This window comes from Pleurodeles waltl, chromosome 7 (genome assembly GCF_031143425.1).
Source record: "Pleurodeles waltl isolate 20211129_DDA chromosome 7, aPleWal1.hap1.20221129, whole genome shotgun sequence".
Lineage (NCBI taxonomy): Eukaryota > Metazoa > Chordata > Amphibia > Caudata > Salamandridae > Pleurodeles > Pleurodeles waltl.
The window spans coordinates 97,510,259-97,530,822 of record NC_090446.1 but is presented as its reverse complement, the minus strand read 5'-3'; the positions used below and the strand labels follow the sequence as shown (position 1 = coordinate 97,530,822).

At 43.8% G+C, this 20,564-nt stretch overlaps 1 protein-coding gene across 2 annotated transcripts in view; it reads right to left on the bottom strand.

The window, feature by feature from the left end:
• CDH4 (cadherin 4) overlaps nt 1-20,564 on the bottom strand; it is a 1,524,317-nt gene that overhangs the window by 267,191 nt on the left and 1,236,562 nt on the right. For both annotated transcript variants that reach the window (XM_069243136.1, XM_069243137.1), the window contains exon 7: nt 19,943-20,115. In XM_069243136.1, coding sequence (XP_069099237.1) covers nt 19,943-20,115 — 173 coding nt within the window. The remainder of the gene's footprint in view (nt 1-19,942; nt 20,116-20,564) is intronic.

The window sequence follows — 20,564 nt, the reverse complement described above, 5'->3', positions numbered from 1 at the left end:
CTCCACTCCACCACTGATGCACAGAAGTTGGAAAATCCCATTACTTTTCGGAGCCACGGTTACCAACAAAGTTTTGCTAGGAATGGGAAATAAACTTTACCAAAAGTCTGCTGACAGGCTTTACAGGAGGCTTTGTTGAGCACAGGCCTTTGTTTGTTTTATTGTGCTACACATTCTTATTGTGATGTTAGTCAAGGCCTTTTGATTTCACTATGATTATAGGTATAATATAGTTATATATAAGGGCTTTCAATCAATCATCATTCAATCAAACTTTTATAGAGCACGGCTAATCACCCGTGAGGGTCTCGAGGTGCTGGAGCTGTATGCTGCTGTATGTGATCATTCGAACATCCAGGTCTTTAGTTTTCTTCTGAATCGCTGGAATGACGGTGTGGTCCTGAGGTGCAGGGGGGGTTGTTCCAAACTTTGGCTGCTAGGTGTGAGAAGAAGCATGCTCGGCTGTTGTGATCCTTGTGGTGTCTGCAAAGGAGAGGGAAGCTGATTGGAGGTGTCTGGTTGGTTGGTGGAAGGTCAGGGGTTTGTTGACGTATGCTGGTCCTTCGTTGTGCATGGTCTTGTAGGAGTGGGTCAGCATCTTCAACTGGCATCTCTTCTGAATTGCAAGCAGTGTAGTTTTTTGAGATGGGGTGTGATGTGGGTCCTTCTGTGAATGTTGAGTATGAGTCTTGATGCTGAGTTCTGTATTGTCTGGAGTCACTTCAGGAGGTGTGCTGTGATTCCTATATAGAGAGTGTTTCCGTAGTCAAGTCTGCTGATGATGAGGGTCTGCATGAAGGTCCTTCTGCTGTCTTCTGTTAGCTATCTGAAGATCTTGTAGAGCATGTGAAGGGTGTGGAAGCAGGCGGACGAGACTGTGCCAACTTGTTTTTACATGTATAGCTTGCTATCCAGGATGATGCCGAGGTTGTGGGCATGGACTGAATGCGAGGTGTTGTTCCCAAAGATGAGGACTTCCGTGTTTTTGGTGTTGAGTTTGAGACAGCTGTCCTTCATCCAGTCCGCTACATTTATCAGGCATCTAAGAGGAAGAGCTGTGTGTTGTCGGTGTGGAAGATGATGTTGAGTCCCTGTGATCTGATGGTGACCGCCAGGGGGGTCTGAGATGAAAGGTGGGAGACTGACCCTTTAGGTTCTGCTGGTGGGGTATGAGGCGATCCATTTGAGGGTGGTTCCTTGTATCCCAATGTGGTGGAGTCTGTTTATCAGGCTGCGTTGGGAGACGGTGTCAAATGCGGCAGACAGGTCCAGGAAGATGAGGACTGCTCTTTCCCCATGGTCAAGGAGGGCTCTGATGACATCTGTGGCTGCAGTCAGGGCTGTCTTGGTGCTGTGGGTAACTCAAAATACAGATTGGGAGGTGTCCAGGAGGCTGCGGTCTTCTAGGTGTTGGATGAGTTGCTGGTTGACTCTTTTGCTGGATTAGGGGAACAGAGAGATTGGCTGGTAGTTCTTCAATTCGGCTGGGTCAGAGGATTTGTTTTCATGAGCAGCCTCACTTTATCGTGTTCCCAGACTTCTGGGTTTGAGGCCGCAGTGATAGAGGTATTCAGGACTTTTCTGAGCTCATCACCGATTGTCTTGCTTCCGAGGTTGAAGACTTGGTGGGGGCAAGGGTCCATGGGTGCTCCTGAGGGTACAGTTTTCATGATGGAGATAGTGTATAGCATGGTAAAGAGTTCCCAGGAGGTGAGAAGGTGTTCGGGTTTGTGTTTGTGCATGTGAGCTGGTTGATTCTGTCTGCAGCGGAGAGTTGGCGTTTGAAACTTTGGTAGATATCCTAGATCTTGTAGTGGAAGAAGTCTGCGCACAGTTCCTGGGATGGAGTGATGTTGTTCTTGGTGGCTGCAGGATTGGTAAACTCCTTCATGATGGTGACAAATTATTTGCTGTGGTTTGTGCTGGCTTTGATGTGGACTTCTAGTGTGTTCTTTTTGGTTTGTTTCAAGAGGCAGTTGTACTGGTTGAGGGAGGTCCTGAAGGCAGTGCGGTTTTCTGTTTTATCTGCTGATGCACTATTTCTTTTCAAGTTGTCAGCAGTTGCATTTGGAGGAGTGCAGTTCCTCCGTGAACCAGCTTGCCCTTATCCTTTCTTCTGTGACCTTGGCTGTCTTAGAGGGGGTGATGGGGTCAGCGCATTTTGTGATCCACTGGGAGAAGCTCTTTGCTGCTTGTTCAGGGTCGCGTGTAGGGTCTGGGAGCAGAGAGTGTTGCTCCACTGATCTTCTGATACCTTTTTCCAGTCTCTTTACGTGGATCTGGGGGGCACGGTGCTGGCGTATGTGGGTTCAGAGATGGTAAAGTGTACTTTGTAATGTCAGACTAGGTGAGTGGTGTGGATATGTCTGACTGTAGCTGGAGGTCAGGCAGCCCTCTTAATCCATTGGTTTGTTTTGTGTCATTTACATTTGTCTTCCACCCACTACAGGATACAGCATGGGGCAACAGTGCAACCCACTTCAGTCATTGGTTGACTTCACGAGGGGTGAAGACATTCTTCCTTTTCAGAAGAAGCACATGCACAAAGTAGGATTCTTAAGTGCCAGAGACTATTTAAGCACGAGGGACTTCTATTGCAATGTGTGTGTGTGTGTGTTTTTGGACTAAAATAAGTGTTTGTTTTTAGCCAATTGTTTTTTAGATTGATGGGGGCCAAGAACCTTCTCTAGCAGAAAAGTTGTTCAAAAACCATGAAAAACAAAGCAAGCACTGAAAAAGCCAAATTGAATTTGGTAATGCTTCTTTGTATAGTAAAGCAATCACTGATTCACCAATGGCCTTTTGGTTTTGTTGGGCACTTTGAAGAGTAGAAAGTCATTTGTGGGCAGTGGATTTTCAATGTAGAGTAGTTTCACTGTGAAGAGGAGTGGAGAAAGGTTTTATTGCCTCCCACCAGATCCGTGCAAGTGTGATTGATGCTGCATGTATCTGTTTAGAAGGGGGCTCTATATGAAAGAAAGTAATCTATAGGTTGCGGGGTATCTGTGCCAGTTACACAAGAGAGAGCATCTTGTCTGGTGGTCTGTAGCGTGGGGTCTGGACTTGCAGCTCTCTGCTTAATCTTTTGAAGTCAGTCAAAAGTATTCATATAACAATAAAGCTGATTTTTTTTTTTGCCACGCAGTTTAAAGAATCAAGGTCTGTCAGTATAGCACCTCTGTCAAAGTGTAATCATACCTTTTACAATTCAAAAACAAATACGTGCTCTGGATAACTACATTTTTACCTTTCTAGACAACATTTGGTACAAAGTGTCAGCTGCCAGGACTGAGGCTAACATAAACTTACGGCCTTATTAAGAGTTTGGCAGAGTGGGTAATCTGCCACAAACATGGTGAAGTACCCAGTCCCCCAAACTGTTGGTCTCCATACTCTATTAGGAGTCAGGCAAACTGTCATGTTTCCATGGCAGAGCCTCCAGCAGCACCACCAGTGGAAACCATTGACTGACAGCCTGTCTGATTGTGGGAGGTCAGTCAATAGGCATCAGACCACCCACCCTATCTAAGGCAGACAAAATGAGGAAATTCTTTCCTGTTTGGGTCCGCCAGAAAAAGCTGCGTGGTCACAAATAAGAAACAATGAAAATGCCCCCTACACACTGGGAGAAAACCATTCGTTTTTGGTTTTTCAAAACGAATTCTTGCTTTGTGAGTGTGTATCTGAAAAGAAAAAGCTTCGCTGAGTGACCACATAACATTGGGTGGTGCTTAGCAAAGCAGCCATGGCAGCTCCTCTGAAGGCACAGAGAGCTCCACCAGGCAGGCAGAGAGCACTAAATATATCAGTCAGTCATCTGCCAGGTTGGCATAGGTTATGACCTCCTCCAACCTGGCGAGACAGGAGTCAAACCCTATATGAGTCTGTTAGTTGTCTTTTTACTGCTCATAGTGCATATTGCTTTCATGGGATTTAATACTGCAGATTACTATGCACTCGTGGTGGACAAATCAGAAGCAGTAAAACTGTTTATGCATGTCAGGATTCCCTTTGTGAATTCCTCACAGACGTAAATGTAGAAGCTTTGAGCCTTTAAGAGAAGTTAGCACTCCAAAATGGCTTTGGGAACCGGGTCCCATATATCAACACTTATGTAAAATAATCATAATTACTATCAATGACTTTGCAATTTTCTGCTTTATTTTGTGCCATGCATGCCCTCTGTTCATCAGTAAATTGACATTACTTACAATGTGTTGTCACTGATCGTCAATGTTAATGCTTCAGGTGATTCAGGGCAAAACTGATGTGGGTCCCTGCGTACAGGGCATGGAGCTGCCCTTTCCTTGTAGGCAGGGAACAACCTGTTCATAAACAAGGTGCCCATCATGAACAGTCTGCGCATGGAACGAGGGTCTTGAGACAGCTGCAGATGGGCACAATGCTAAATGTATTCTTGTTATCATGTCCATGAACGTCTTTCCCAATGGGTACCTTACCCAATGGCATATTGCCCATTGTCTTACTGTCAATGTATTCTCTTGTACAAACTAATGAAATTTCACCATGGTGGACCGTATTAATGCATTTATGCATTGCAACTTTTTGCACATTTTGTATACAAAAAAAATAAGAACAAGATTGATGAACATTGTGCATAGGTGCAGGGGCAAATTGGAGACTGACACATAGAGGTACAGTTATAGTTTACATGAGACTCAGACATTGCATGTCAAGGCGATTCGGGCTCATTGTCCAAAGGAGAGTGCTCTGTGGTCTCAAAAGGCAATATGTATTTAAGATATTGTATTGGTCATCTTAAGAGCATCTCCATCTCCACAGAATGTGCATACCATAAATCACAACTGGAGCACCAGAGCTATGCTGATACCCAACATCGAAATAAAGTCTCCTGGATCCGGGAAGATGAGCCTTAGAAAACCGTCTTCTCCATGTCTCTGATTCCAGAGATTCAGCCATTAGTCAGTGAAGCTGTCAGTGCCACAAAGATGGCCTGTCTATTGTATAACATGATGTGTACATCAAGAGCTAAAATCTGTTGAATATTGTTGGAGCAGTGTCTCAGTTCCTTTTGAGAGATTCTATCTGACATTGTGCAGCTTTGGCAGTAACTCCTTTTAATGAATTGCGTCTCCAGGTCTTCTTACGTCGAGCTGAGATTTTGCTGCCTTTGTACAGTTCTTTGTATTGTTCATTCTTACCCTGTGTAGATTATTTTCTTTCAGTGACCGTGTATTGTGGGCTCCCACATATTGTTGTTTATTCGTATATCTGGCCTCACCTATCTCCAACACAAATGTTTTGTTGGCAGTGGCAGCACCATGATATCAAGACAGTGCAGACCTAAAACAGTGGTGCCTAGCCTGGTACAGTAACAGAAATACTGCATAAAAATGGCTCAATGCTCATATGTGTTGAGGGGAGACCCAGACTCCTCTCCGGTGAAGGCTGAAAATGAAAGGGTTGTGGACACACAGCATCCTAAACCAGTGGTTCCCAACCTGTGGTCAGGGGGTCCGCGACTGCTTAGAAAATTAAATAATATTAACAGATTAGCTCCCCAGCTTTCAGTAATGACTCAGTGAGGGGTCCCCAGATTCCAATAAAGATTCAGTGGGGGTCCCTGGGCTCCAGTAAGGATAACATGGGGGGGTCCACAGAAGTCAAAAGGTTGGGAAACACTGCCCAAAACCTATCAGTAAGGGAGCAGAAGGGCTGTAATTATAACCTGGTCAGAGATCCACATAAAAGCCTGGCGTTAAGTATGCTCTCAAGGTATTAAATGGACTATCTTGTTAGGTGCATAACTTCAGTGGTGTTCATTTTGTACTTTTTAAAGTTGGGGAAAAAAAAGCACAAGTCTGCCTTCCCTTTCCTGTCTGAACTCAGGCATTTCCCCTCTGTCTACCCTCATTCTTCTCTGTCACTGATCCATTGTCAGGCTTTCTTTCCTGCTTCCTCTGATGAATCCTCCTCTGTCCAGCCCCAAGAGACGCTCCCTTCACTGACAGCGGCTCTTATTCGGATCCCTGCAAAGCCACTTTCTGTCTTCATGGGAAGGCGAGAAATGCAGCATGAACCAGATTAGAGCAGGTGAGTAGTTCTTTCACAGAATGATACTTTTTAAGCACTTTTCTTTACAGTTTACTGGCAGGTTTTATTTTTAAGGACTTTAATTTCTGCCATGCTCCTAATTATCAAAAATGTTCAGGCATTTGTTTTCGAATTTTGTACCGGATGACTTCTCAATAATGCTACTATTGACCACTAAGGACATGTGGGGTGCTTCTAACGTCATCCTAGGTATAGTTCTGATTTGACTCCTTCTCATTATTTCACCAGGAAATACACAGAAATTGCCTTGTCATTGCATAAGCTCAGCAAGAGCATCAAACGCAGACACTCTTGATGGTGTAAACAGCCTCACAGTAGAAGTTCCATGCACACTGATCAGAAGGAAAGTACTGGCTCTGGCTCGTCTAAGACAGCGCATGCATGTCACTTGCAAGATATTTTGTTTTCTATACAATGGGCTTAGAGGATGCCCTCTGTTTACCATTGGTTGGCTTCATTGTCACTCCCATTTTCTCGATTCCAATTGGTCAACTACAGAAAGTATCCTTCCTCTTCATGTGTTTGTCCCTCCACTGGGGAATGGATGCGTTACCTGTGACTTTCCACTACTCATTTTGTTAGGCACTACTTTTTCTGTGTATTTAAGCACTCTACTGGAAAGCATCTTTTTCAGCTGACTGCACCCTCATTACTTCAGCTCTCCCTTGTCTGTTTTGCTTGTGCACCGCCCACACTCTCTCTCTCATATCTAGGTTGCCGCTTGCACCCCCACCCTACCTATATTCCCTTTTCTGCTGCTTTCCCCTCACTCACCCTCCCTCCCTTCCTCATTTTGCTATTTGCCCCGACATGCCTCCCTTCATTGTCCGTGCTTCTGCATGTCCCCCACCCTCACCCTCGCCCTCCCTCGTCTGTGTTGCTGCTTGCCCACCAGACCATCACTCCCTTGCTCCCTCATCCATGTTGCAAGCTTGCTCCTCACCCTCACAAACTTCTTCCCTCATCTCGTCATCCGTGTTGCTGCTTGCCACCTTCCTTTCTTTCCGTCTACATCGCTGCTTGTTTTGCCAAATCAGCCTCCACATCCGGGTTGCTGTTTGCCTCCCACAATCCCTTCCTAACAAAAAAAGTGCTATGATGCAGACACTGCTGGCCGCATCATAACGCTTCGCCCCCCCAAACCCTTTGTTGCCTTCTCTCCCTACCCTCCATGTTGCCTCCTCTGTCTGACCTCCCTCCAACTAGCAATAAAAAAGAGATATGATGCGGCCAACGCTGCCGCACCTTTTTTTTTTCAGCCATGTTCCATAGTACCTATGCTGCTGTACAACACATCTAAACATTGGCAAAGCCAAAGGATCTTGTTTCATGAGCAAGACCTATTGGCTTTGGCAATGCTTGGTGTGTTTGAAGACTGTAGTGCTAGAGTCCCAGTTGTCTAGAAACCATCACAACTAAGAGTGTGCACTTGCAATTCCACCAGTGAAAATGGCTGAAGGTACTACGTTTGCTTTTCAAGAGGCTGGAAATGTCGTGCACTTTGCCCAACTTACCAAAGGATGGAACTTTGGTTTGCTCGCTTTTCTACCACAAAATCTTGCTTTTTATTGATTTCCCATATCTGCTGTTTTTTCAGCTCTATATTTCACAAAGTTTGCAATGGTCTATAAAAAAATAAAATCATGATTTATATGTTTGCTAAATCCCAGAGATCTGAACACTATCATTCTGACCAAGATTTATATAAAATGTAAGGCCTTGGACATACATGGGCTGGAAAATTCTGAACCTTGTCCAAACCAGTGTTTGTACAGGGGTTCGAATGAAACCTTATGCACCTGGTAATTACCAGGTGCAATAAAGTCCACAGTACAGCATTAAAATGTGGTAGAACAAACCTGCTTGAATTTAACGGAGAGAATAGTTCAGCAATTTTGGATACTTGAAGATTTTAGAATTGTGTTTATACCCCATTCTTAGGAGAAAACATATCACTGTGGATAATAATCGGATCGAATAAGTTCTGAACACCACAATGTTGGATCTTATCGGGTGCAGCAACTACTGGGTTCACCCATGAGGCAATCTTAATCAGGGCTCAGGTGTGTGGCTGGAGGAACTGATTTTGCAATACAAGAGGATAATGCATGGCGTGCCAACCCCTGTGATCTATTAAGTAATATTGAAACAAATTTGGGTCTTGCAGATTGCAAAATACTTACTGCTTTCAGAAAGATTTTGAATGTCTTTTGAGTTTCTGTCAATAGAGTAAATGAAGGCAACACATCTGCTTTGGTTGCAATTCTAGCAAACACAAAAGACCTATGAAGCAGCTCTGGGCCTCTCGGATGAATCACATATGTGACAAACATATCTTTGAATGTACAAGTGTGTGTAATTTGCATAGTGTGGACCTAGCCAGAGGGCAGTGGAACACTACGCAAGGCAAATATACAGTAAGTAAGTGATTGAAGTTGAAGTGGGGTTCTGAGAGTGGAAGTGGACTGTAACTTGTGGTGTTCTTTACCATGGATTCCTCCAGTTCTTCCCTAAACTGCAGCATGGTTGAGATGATCTTGATGGATACAGGCATGTTGTTCTTGTTAGTGGGTGCCTTTAAGGAAATGGCCTTTGCCTTGTTTTATCTTTTTTGTACTTCTTCCTTTCCAGTCTCCAGGTGTTCCAGTTCAGCTGCGCTGAGAGCCACCAGGAGCCATGAGCTTGTCTGCCAGATGGTGGTGGTGGTGGGGGAGGGGTGCTTATTGGTCATGTGGTTGTGTTGATGATGGTGCAGGCAGGTAAGGACTGCTAGTGGAGTTCCATCAGCATAAGTATAATATGTCCAAATGCCCATGATGAGACATGCTCTGCGCCATAGGGTTCCGTTTGTGAAGGGCAAATGTGGAATCCCAAAAGGCCATATAGCATGGTGTTACCTTCATCCAGATTCAAGAGTATGAGTACTTGATGGCACTTCTCAAGTTGCTCTGTGATAGAAATGGTATCAATTTATTCAGCAGACAGGTATGATACCAGGCTGTCTTGATTTTCTTGTTCACGTGTCCTTAAGTAGTAAGTTTGTGTCAAGTGTGAATCTGAGTGACTTAGCACCCATAGAGTTAAAAAAGCCAGGGTTTGAATCCAGCCAGGTCTGGAAAGGTTGAGCCAGTTTTTACTATATTCAAAGAGAGAGACCTCATTATGGCCCTTTAGTGTTCTCTCACTGCCTAAAAGAGGAAAAATCTGTGAAAATTGTTTTCTCTCTCCCACTACAGTTACCAGTGGCATGCTTCATCATCGAGTCCTCCCCCACATACCTTCATACCCAGATGGGCTCAACCTTCTTAGTCAAGGGAGCTCTTAGGCCCATATTTATACTTTTTTAGCGCCGCATTTGCGTCATTTTTTGACGCAGAAACGGCGCAAAAGTTTGCGCCGTTTTTGCGTCAAAAAGAGGCGCAAATGCAGCGCTAAAAAAGTATAAATATGGGCCTTAGTCTATTTATGTGCAAAGATCTATATTTAAAATTGACTAATTGTATCATAATTAGTATTGCGATTTTATGATGGGGATCCTTTGGCCAAGTTAAAGAGCATGCAGTGTACTCAGACATCACTCGCTTTTTTCAGGATCTTATAAATCAAAGATCCCTAAACTTACCCTATTTTAGGGTAGTTCTAGCTAAAGTGCTGTATTTTCATACCCATTTTTCCTCGCTCATTCACATTCGCTACAGCATGCCATTCACGTGAACTGTACTGAGTACCATCATCAGTTTGCATGGATTCCTTCATTTTCTTAAGGCCCAATAGGGCACTAGAGGTGGGCAGACCTTGTAGTCACACTTGAGTCAATGGTTCATGCCCACAGAAAAACATTCTTGGCTCCTCTATGCCCTGCAGAGGATAGTTCTCACTGTGCATGTAAAACTTACTAAAACATACATTCTTCGGCACTGCTCCTTCCCCTACAACTCAAAGTGCAGAGTTACAGCAGCTATTTGCAAAACGTTATTGCTTTTTGAAGTGTATAGGTTGCCCCAGTTTGCATTATTTGATATAAGTACAGAGACCACGGAATTAGACTGAAAATAAGTACCAGTTTAAACCAGGCACCTCTTCCAGGAACAAATTCTTGAGAAGCAGTCTGAATTGTGGGAAACGACCAGTCAATCACAAGGTGTTCCACAGCTAACACTCTTGGTGTATGCATTCTCAGGGTGTTAGGAGGGCAGCTATCCCTGCGAACAAACCACCCCTACTCCCTGGGCTTCTTGTCAAACTGTCCAGAGGGCATGCAAAGGTAATGTCCAACTGTACAGATGTTACAGATGGTCGTGGCAGCCACCTAGGTCTCTGGGACAGCCTCAGATGCTACTAGAAACCTGTCGCTTTCTCTTCCGGGAGGGAAAAGGTCAGACAAGCTGGAGCACAAAGCGTCTAGTAGATCCCTAGGTGCAAAGCCCTGATCACCCTTGATATGGAGGTAGATCTCTTTAAACTGTCTCGCTCCAATGTCAAAGCACAGCTCGCTGTGAATAATTAAGTGCATGTGCACACTTAAACACGAGACTCACCGCATCTGACAAAGGAAGATAACTGGTATAAGAAAAATGCAAAGCAGACTCTTGTGGTGGAAGAATCTGGTTAAAGTCACAGTGAAGACACCTAGGGATTTGTCAAACTCTCCGTTCCCCTTTCTGCTTTCCATCTGACCTCTTCCATCTGCACGTCCACTGGAGTCTCTGCTTCACCCCTGTCCCACCTGTATTGGGATTCTCTGCTTTTTTGCTCACACGCCTCCACCAGAACTCTGTGCTTTTCTCCTCTTCCACCTTCAGCAGTGCTTTTTCATCTCATTTTTTTCACCCCCACCGCTACTGAAGCTCTCTTCTCACCTCACCCACCTCTCCGACCTCTGTGTCTGCTGTAGCTCTCTGGTTCTCAGCTGTCCCACCTCCACTGGAACTCTCTGCCTCTCACCTCTTCCTCCTCCAGTGGGGCTCACTCCTCCCCCCACCTCCATTCCTTCTCTCCAATCTCTGCTGGACATCTTTCGCTCCTCATCTCCCCACCTCCACAGGAGCTACACATCCTCCTCTCACACATCCACTGGTCCATCCCATGTCCACTACCTCCATTTCAACTTTCCGCTTCTCAGCTCCCACACCTCTGCAGGGGCTCACACTTCTCCTCTATGTTATAATCCATGCAACAGATTATTTAGCTCTGGTGGAGGGGACACCACGTTAGAAAGTGCCAGCAGCTTTAATAAACAAGCACCCTTGTTCTGTGACTCTGGACTACCTACTACACTCTCCCGCCTCCGTCTGCATTCACCCCTCCTCTCAAGCTAAATGCTTCTCTACACTCCATCCTCCACCCAATCTAAATCTCTATTCCTCACCCCGGCACCCGCACCCACCTCCACCATCCAGGGCTACCCAGTTGCATATTTCCACACTTCCTATTAAGCCCTCTTCATGCCGTGACGCAGGCCCCGTCTGCTAGAGGACAGACAGGCGTTGGTGACTCACCTCATCTTCACCGGGTGCTCCGACTGCCCCACTGGGAAGGGATTTCCCCTTTTTAGGCTCGTGCCCCCTCAGTTACTCTGCACGAGCTGTTCCGTGGCGCCAGCTACAGCTTCCGGGACGGGACCTAGTAATCCCCTCACGGTGGTCCGACTACAAACCGAGCGGCCAACGGTTTCAGGCTCTTCATTGCGTCTCACGCACGCACATTGCACCTCACGCGCGCACGTTCCATCTCACGCGCGAGCACTCCACATGCCACCTTCTTGGCTATCAGTATTCCGCATGCCACACAAGTGTGTCTTAAGGGAAACACACGGGAAAAAGAAATACAAAGCCTCGCTATAACGACGCTCAGAAAAAATACAAAAGTATCGATCACCTCTGAGTGCACGGGTATAACATTATCGATTTCTTGACTTCCTGCCACACTGCCACCGTTGCTTCGTACGTTTTAATATACAACATATTTTCCTGTACCTCTTAAAAACATACCTTATGCGCTATCCATATATATTTTTTAACTCTTAAAGTTATGCATCAGAAGTTGGATCACGTGCTGAGTGAGGCATAATCGTATTTCCACAGAAAAAGTTACAGCCAGACAATTGCAGTTTTTTTCAGGGACGCTGCTTACATCTCATTGTTGCAGCTCTCTGCCAGCTTTACTCTGAGGGTCTTACCATGAGGGCTATGCATTGAGGTAATTAAGTTGTGTCAGCACTAAACACAGGCATCCAAGCCTGCTCCTATGCAGTCACAGTGATAGGAAACAATGGAACTGATGCATATAATGCCTTGGGATGCATGGGGGCTGCCTGGAATATGGGGACACGTGCTCTGCAGGGGCCTTTGTCACACCTTTGAGCCCACTATGCGTCATTCACAACTTATGTCAGGCTATACATGTATCTTTAGTCATGCTAATGAAGCCACATGGCATTACATTGTCTGTGTTGCAGTGCCCCTTGGCTTGGTAGTGAACAAGAGGCAGTCGCTGATCACCTGCAGGGATGCAGCAATGAATCCAGAGGGGACCAGCCAGGATGGCACAGGTGTAGGTGGCAATGACGTGTTTGCCCTGTTAGATTAATGGCCAGTCCTTTTCTGCCTGTCACCTTCCTATGACCTGCTGATGAATACCTTTGGCCAGGCATAAAATGTACACAGTCCTTTCTGGACTGGACTCTTAGATGTCCATCATCCTGACGTAGCTATGAGGTGACATTTAGGGGCATATTTAAGAGCCCCTAGTGCCACCCAAGAGTCACTTTTCATGACCTAGGTGGCGCTAAGCACTGCTCCATATTTATAAGTAGGTGTAACGTCACTTTTTTGCATTCAGCAGAAGTTTACAGAGGCACAAATGGAGTTTCCATTCCAGCTGTCCATACCGGGTGTAGTATTGAGCCAGGCATGAGTGAGAGTTCAGCTCTAAGTCTAAATGTGTGAGTCTTACTCATTGTGAGTGAGAATTCAGATCTCTTCACATCGCCCGACTGATGTACCTCAGAGTTGAAATCCCAAGTTACAGCCCAGACTCTCTTGCCTATGTGATTAACAGAAGCACAAAAGACACACAAACACATAACAAGAAAAAACAATCAGACCGTTCCTTCACCCTACTTCACCATCCTTCCTACCTCTTTAAGTGTGTATGGTTAACTGCCTTCAGACCTTATTCTGGTTGTCTATACCACAACAATAACTTATGCCTCTGCCCAGTTCTATTTCTTGTTTGCACCTCTTCCCTGAAAAGTAGAACCCTCCCACTCTGTGCATCACTTTCCCAATGGTGGTTGTGCTTCTAACATATAGCTGGCTACTGACCAGCACATGCTCAGCCACCAACAAAATGCCAGGGCACCCAGGCCCATATCTATACTTTTTGGTGCAAAACTGCACAAATGCAGTTTTGCGTAAAAAAATATAGCGCCTGCTTGCGTCATTCCAGACCCTAGCTGGGCTGCAAATTTATGGACTCCTGCAAGCCGGCGCTAAGGGTGGGCTAGCGTCTGCTAAAATTATGTTAGCTGGGTGGGGGTGGCAGTACGGGGGAAGGTGGTTTTGCCTCAATAAATGATTCTAAGCTGCTTAGAGGTAAAAAAATGCAGTTAACCAGCCTAGCGTCCTTTCCTAATGCAAAACCATCCATACCACATGACTCCTGTCTTGTAAAAGACAGGAGTCATGCCCACTGCCCCAATGGCCAGCACATGGGACAAGGGTCTCCTGGGCATGGCCACTGCACGTATCATGTAGGGGGGGCCATTTTAGGGGCCACAATGGCACTTTAAAAATATATTTTTTTAATACTTACCTCTACTTACCTCGGACGGGGTCCCCCATCCTCTGGTTTCCCTCTGGTGTGGGTGTTGGTGTTGCTGGGGCTTGGGGTGGGCACCTGTGGGATCTTTCCATGGTGTTTGACCAGGCTTAGCACCATTATTTACGCCTGCCTCCCCCGTGCACCATTTTTGCAGGGGGGATAAATAAGGCACTAGGGGCTTTGAGTCCTTTTTGGAAAGGGAACGCCTACCTTGCATCTCATTGATGCAAGGTGGTTTCACACATCCAAAAAATTACTTTAACTCCAATATTTTGATGCTAGGTGGGTCTATCTGTAAAATATAAATATGGAGTTAAGTTTGCGCTGAATTTGTGTAAAAAAAGAAAAATACACTAATTTAGCGCAAACAGCGTATAAATATGCCCCCTAGTGAGTTGTAGTCAATGGGAAACAGAAACTGCAATAAGGTTCTAGCCACATGTGCTTAAGTGTCTCTGTTTGCTGGGGAATGTCACACCTGTGTGAAATAAGTCTAACAAAGACTGCTTATACATTTGTATGTACCATTATCAGTCCAGTCATAAAGCCCAGGCTATGTAACTCTTTGCCTCCTTGATGGTGCAGATGTATCCTCAATATGTTCAGGGTGCATGCCAAATTAATTTTTGGACTAGAACCACTACCTCTTTATCAGTGCAACCCCTAAGCAGCATTGGGATAGTTGTGAAGCCCTGGAATGCCAAGCCAGGTCTATCTATCTTATCAGAGTGTCAACACCAGGAGAATGTCCCCTGGAAAGTTAAACTCACTGTGCTCCCAATAGCCTAGAAAATGAATTGGTGTACACAGCAAATGCCTCCCAGGCCCCAGACCCTTCAACCATTTCTTACATTAGGTCTTACAAATATTTTTTGGGGGGAGGTGGAAAGTGACCAACAGTGGTCTGTCTGCAAACATTTTGTGTGTAGAGATAGGTGCAGCTGTCACTAGCAAGGCCGGTCTCTCAGTTAGTCCACAGTACCTTATCAGTGTCTTGGATTCTAACTCAGTTTCAGGCCCAGATTTCTCTTTCACTCATTTTCGAATAACTTCCAGGCCCTAATTCCTTTTGTTGACACAGTCTGCTCTACATCCATGGAGATCATCCAGTTGAGTAGTCCATGAAGTTGATTGACAGTCTTGTATTAAGTTCCCCCATGTTTTGTGATAGAAGAACTAACTTAACTTCATAGCCAATCAGATCAGACCCTTCCCTCACACTTTTTTGTAGAGGACAATTGCCCATCAATTGGAGGATATTTCGCTGGTCACTAGCATTCAAACCTCTGATGATGTACCTAACCATCGGTTGATCAGACTGTGACCAGGGCCAATCCATGGGGAGAGCAGTAGTTCTAGTTTTTATAACATCTGTCTAGTGAACCAGGTTTCTAAAGTGACTGGAAAATACGTTTGTACTCAACAAACCTAAATAAGGAGATGTTTGGTTGTATGCAGCACACAATAACATTTCATTAACGAGAATTGAAGTGATTTACTGCCCATGATAGGTAAAGGGAGACACACACACACACCCACACACAAAAACACCACTCTGTCTCTCTCTCTCTGTCTCTCTCACTTTCTATGAGAATACATAATGGGTAACTGGGTAATACGGTCAATATTTCCATCGAGGTTGTCTGATGATATTACAAACCACAAGATCGAAAGTCGATATGTATTTTTTATATTACAAGATTTAATAATTGATTTTAGTACATTGTTGAACGATTTAGAGCATTTGAGCATCATCTGTTTAGTATTCAATGTTTGCCTGAGACTGTGGACATGTCTGTCAATGTTTTGAGAAATTTGTGTTTTTGTTGGAGGCAATGCTACATTTACCGGTAAGGTTCTGTGTTTACAATATTTATTTTCAAACACTAGGGAGAATCTATTAATGGATGCTTGCATCAAGTATGGGCTTGCAAGGGTGAGCTTGCCATGTGCGTTGATTTATTGTCTAAGAGCAGCACTGTCATCATTTAAGTGTGTTTTTACCTGCACTGAAAAAGAGGAAATGCTGTGTTTAACTTTATCTGTATAGAGGAGATAAATATCCTGCAAATGAATTCAGCACTGTTAATTAAGGGAAATGATTCACAGTTAGACCTTTTTTTCCTGTGAAATATGAGAGCTTCGAAACCACTGGCAAACATTCAATAAGAAGGCTTAGCCGTGTATCTATCTATCTATCTATCTATCTATCTATCTATCTATCTATCTATCTATCTATCTATCTATCTATCTATCTATCTATCTATCTCTCTATCTATCTACCTACCTACCTACCTATGTTTTAGGAGCTTTCTATAGTGAAAATCATGCCACCTGGATGTCAGAGTGCCTTACATGGAATAAAGAGTATTTACCAAAAAGTTTAAAAAGATATGTAAAAGTACACAGGTTTCATTAAGACTTTGTAGAGACACCCTTGTAAATCCAAAGAAAGACACATAGGTAATAACTAGAAGTGAAGATACAATAGTAAATGTTTCAGATACTCCAAGCCATCATTAAAGTATACATTTTAAGGCATTGCTTCAAGAACATAACCAAATGTCATTAATACAACTGGAAATTACACTTCCCCCAACTCAATGCTCAAAATCTGTTCTGTTCACCAAACCTCATCCCATTAAAAATATTAATACCACTCATGATAGTTCTGTGACTATCACAGACATTTATTGTAATGATGTTTTCCAATAAGGCATGAAACTATTATTAGACCATTGGAATGTTGGGACCTCCATTGAAAACAATGGAGTGCTCAAGGCTTCTATTGGCCGGCAGAAGCCCGGAGCTCCAACTTTCCAATGTTGGTCACAGCTGTTGCTGTGAACAAAGGCCTCACAGAGCCCGAGGTTCTTTTATTCCCCTCTTGCTCCGTGAGGCCTTTCTTTTATTTCTTAGAACATTGTCCCTCTAGTGGCAGACAGTTCTAATAGCCTTATAGCCCTCCGTAGCTGGGCTATACTGGCATTATAGTCCCACTCCCTTGAAAAAAAGGTCTGAGCCAAAAACTCTGGCACGGGCCTTTGATGGCTGGTATAGCCCGCTATGGTGGGCTTTAAGGCTATAATAGCAGCACTCAAGATAATTCCATAGCATAATATATCACAACAAGTGTATCATACAGTTTGTGTTCATAAGAATATTGTGTCTGGACATGAATTACATCAGTTTTTAATTAACCATTTAAATTCTCCAACTCAAAATAGAGCACACTGACATATTATTCAGAAGTGTATTTAGACAGAAACTTGAAAGTAAAAGTGTTTGCATGTTGTGGGACAGCCTGTATTACGCTAGCAGTTTTCATTTTCATTTTGACATCAACACTTTAATGATGTCTGATATAATTGAACAAGAAATCTCGAAAGCACACAATATTTATCATGTTTTAAAACAAACTACCCATGAACCTCTGAAAGACTTCCAATGCTGTTTCCAAACAAAAAAGCATGTGACTAAAAACATTATATCCTCTAGCATACCAAAAGCTGAAAGACATACAATAATGGAAACTTGTGGTAGTCTTAAAATAAATCCACTTATGTGTAGTCTTACTTTGTATAATGGTGCTATTAACTCAGTAACATCAGGTAATATGTAATGGTCTCCCTAAATATTTTAACTTTACACCCTTAACTCCATACAAAACCTAAATGCCCACTTTATTTGCTAACACAATTGGTGAAAGCTGCTCTGATATTTAATTTGTTCTTTTATCCTAGCACATAGGTAGTCTATGACACTCTTGAAACTTACTTCTGAGGTTACTTTTCCCAATGTGTTTTATTAGATAGCTCATTGATGCACATACTCCTTTAATCTGCCTAATTCTTATGAAAGTGATTCAGTAACATCCCTAAGCATGACGTCATACCATATAATCTGCATCACTCGCTCATCTGCTCAATGGATAAACACCAGTTTCAATAAATGATAAGAATTCCCTCCTCATCCTGTTTTCGGATGCTATACATATGTTAGCAGTAATTTGCTTATCCCATAGCAACATAGCTACAAATTAACCAGGCTTTTGAATATTTCTTACTGAAATCTGCTAGTAATAAGTCAGAATTCCTTAAGGTTAGACAAAAAGCATGCAACAAGACCCTGTGCACTAGCTCTTTATACCTGTGAATGGTGATATTAGTATGTCAGCAGTATCAATGATGTAGCCTACGTTTAAACTGATGCATTTGAATACAGTTTAAGATTAAAAGGTATCTGTCCATGCCCTTGTTAACATACTGCAAGCCATGGATGTGTAAATGAGCTACATAGAAGGGTTTTCTTGGATCGAGTGACAACTTTTGCTTGGAAATCGATAAATCTGAGATGCCTTTCTTGTCTCTATGGCCCACTATTAACTAAAGAATAGTTCTTTGCATAACTATGTGGAGGTGAGAAAACTAAATGGGAGGGGAGTGGGATGAGAAGTGGATAGACCACAGAATTTAGTCGTAGAGGGCAGTGTCCAAGAACCAGAAGCCAAACAAACAGGGCTGTGTCCAAATGCATTTTACAAGTTGGGTGGTACAGATGATTTGAAGACACTGGCTACACTTTAGCGCAATCTTAAACAGGTCAGGAAAGTGTGGTCGAAAAGGCTATGAAGTTGATTCCCAGACGCGCTGCGCATTGGCATGAGTGGGCATTTCTCTGGCAAATTCAGCCATGCCCATATGACTTGAAGAAAGGCCCTAGAGCAGCCCAAGGCCAATGCTCTGGGCTTTTCAAGCAAAGGAACAACCAACTAAAGGCCATCCCCATTTGAAAATGTTCCTAGGTGACCCTGACCACAGAACGCTAGAGTTTGGAAGCTAGCAGGTGAGTGTAGACCTGTGGGTTCACTGCCCACTGTGGGGCATTGCCAGTGACCCAGCATTGCCACTCACCTGACACCTTTCAAAACGTGAGTGGCGCTCATGGGCACGAACAGTGTGGTATTTTGCAATGCTTGTACTTGCTCTAGAGTGATTTAAAGGAGTAGAGCTAGGATAGGAGAGTTTTGGGACCACTTACTAGCTGGGGATAGTACCCCCAATGGGGAGATATCTGAATATACAGTCCTTAGGACACAGTATTTATGAAAGACAATATTCTGAAAAAGATATTCTGGTACCACTTCCCAAGGTTAGGTTAGGTGAGGTGAGGTTGTTTGTCCTTATATAGCACTAACCACCATTGTGATAGCACTGTAGCAGATTTTGTTTCTGGGTTCCCTTTAGTGAAGATCTGGGCAGGCCATCAATCGAACTGGAGGAATCATTTGATAGTGTCTGTTGTTTTGTTGGTGTTTGGTTGAATGTGAAGGGTAGAATAATTGTTTGTTAGGTTTGTGTGAGTTAGTGTCAAACTAAATGAATCTGATCTTTCAATATCTTTAAGGTGTTTTAATATCCCACACGCTTGAGAAGAACACTCTACTGCCATTTGCTCTGCTGATATGCGCACTGTCCCATCAATTGGTCACTATGTCTAACCATTGGCACAACCAAATTCCAGCATGCCTGGCTCATACTGACTGTCAAGTAAATCCATATTCATACACATTACTGCTACTTCTGAAGTTTGACCACGATGTCCAGATGCACGGACATCAGTGCTAAAACCACAAACATTCTGACAGTGTGATAGTTGTGTTGGCAAAGATGGTTTAATCATGAAGGATTGATAATTACATCTTAATTTTGCACCTGCAAATGATACCCTGAGGACCAGATAGCTCTTCCAAGACCACGCTGTGATTCTTGAAGTGCTGCTACTTGTGGAGTACGCCAATGACAGTCTGAAGTTCATTCATTATGGCTACCAGTCGAATCATCCGATAACACTCTGACGCAAAGACATTTCTGCTGTCAAAGGAGTGCAAGGTCGAGTCGCTGGCACTCTTACCTGCCGACTGAGACTTTACGGCTACCAGTGATGTTAGAATGAACCAGCTAGAAAGACTGACCAGGCTGCACATTACAAGTGCCCACACCCATCCATGGCCTTCTCTTACCTCTCTGTCGAGTCCAGCAGCAACAGTATTAATGGCCCCCGTCTCGCTGTGAATCACAAACATGTCCTGGGCCGGGCTCTGTGGATTCTGGGTCAGGATTCTGTAGTTCACAATTCCGTTGTCGGTGGTCGCGTCGTCTGCGTCCTGCGCGGTCACCGTCATTACGTATGTGCCTGGAACAAGAGAAGAATCAACATTAAAATGGATCTCACAAAAACGACAGCACAAGGTGGGAGACTGGAAAATCCATGTACTACGTTACAGGTCCTGGTGTGAATTCCCTTGTGCAACTGACAAAGACTAGGACATGGCATCCAGCTATAAAGAGTTCCGCAAATAAGAGAATAAAATAAAATAAATAATAAACATCTAATATACGACTGGATGCACGTACAACCTCTGAATGTTGTGTGCATGTATGCATTGATATTGTCCACATAGTGCATGTTTTACTGCCTAGAAATTGACAATTCTAAATTCAAGCGGTAAATGTTCCTTTTGCAATTCTTTTAAAGTGAGATATCCAACTATAAGGACAGGTAGTCTGATGTAATGAGGCATGAGAGGCAAAATGGTGGCTCAGTAGTGAACAGTCAAATAGCATGAGCATTGACACAAAATA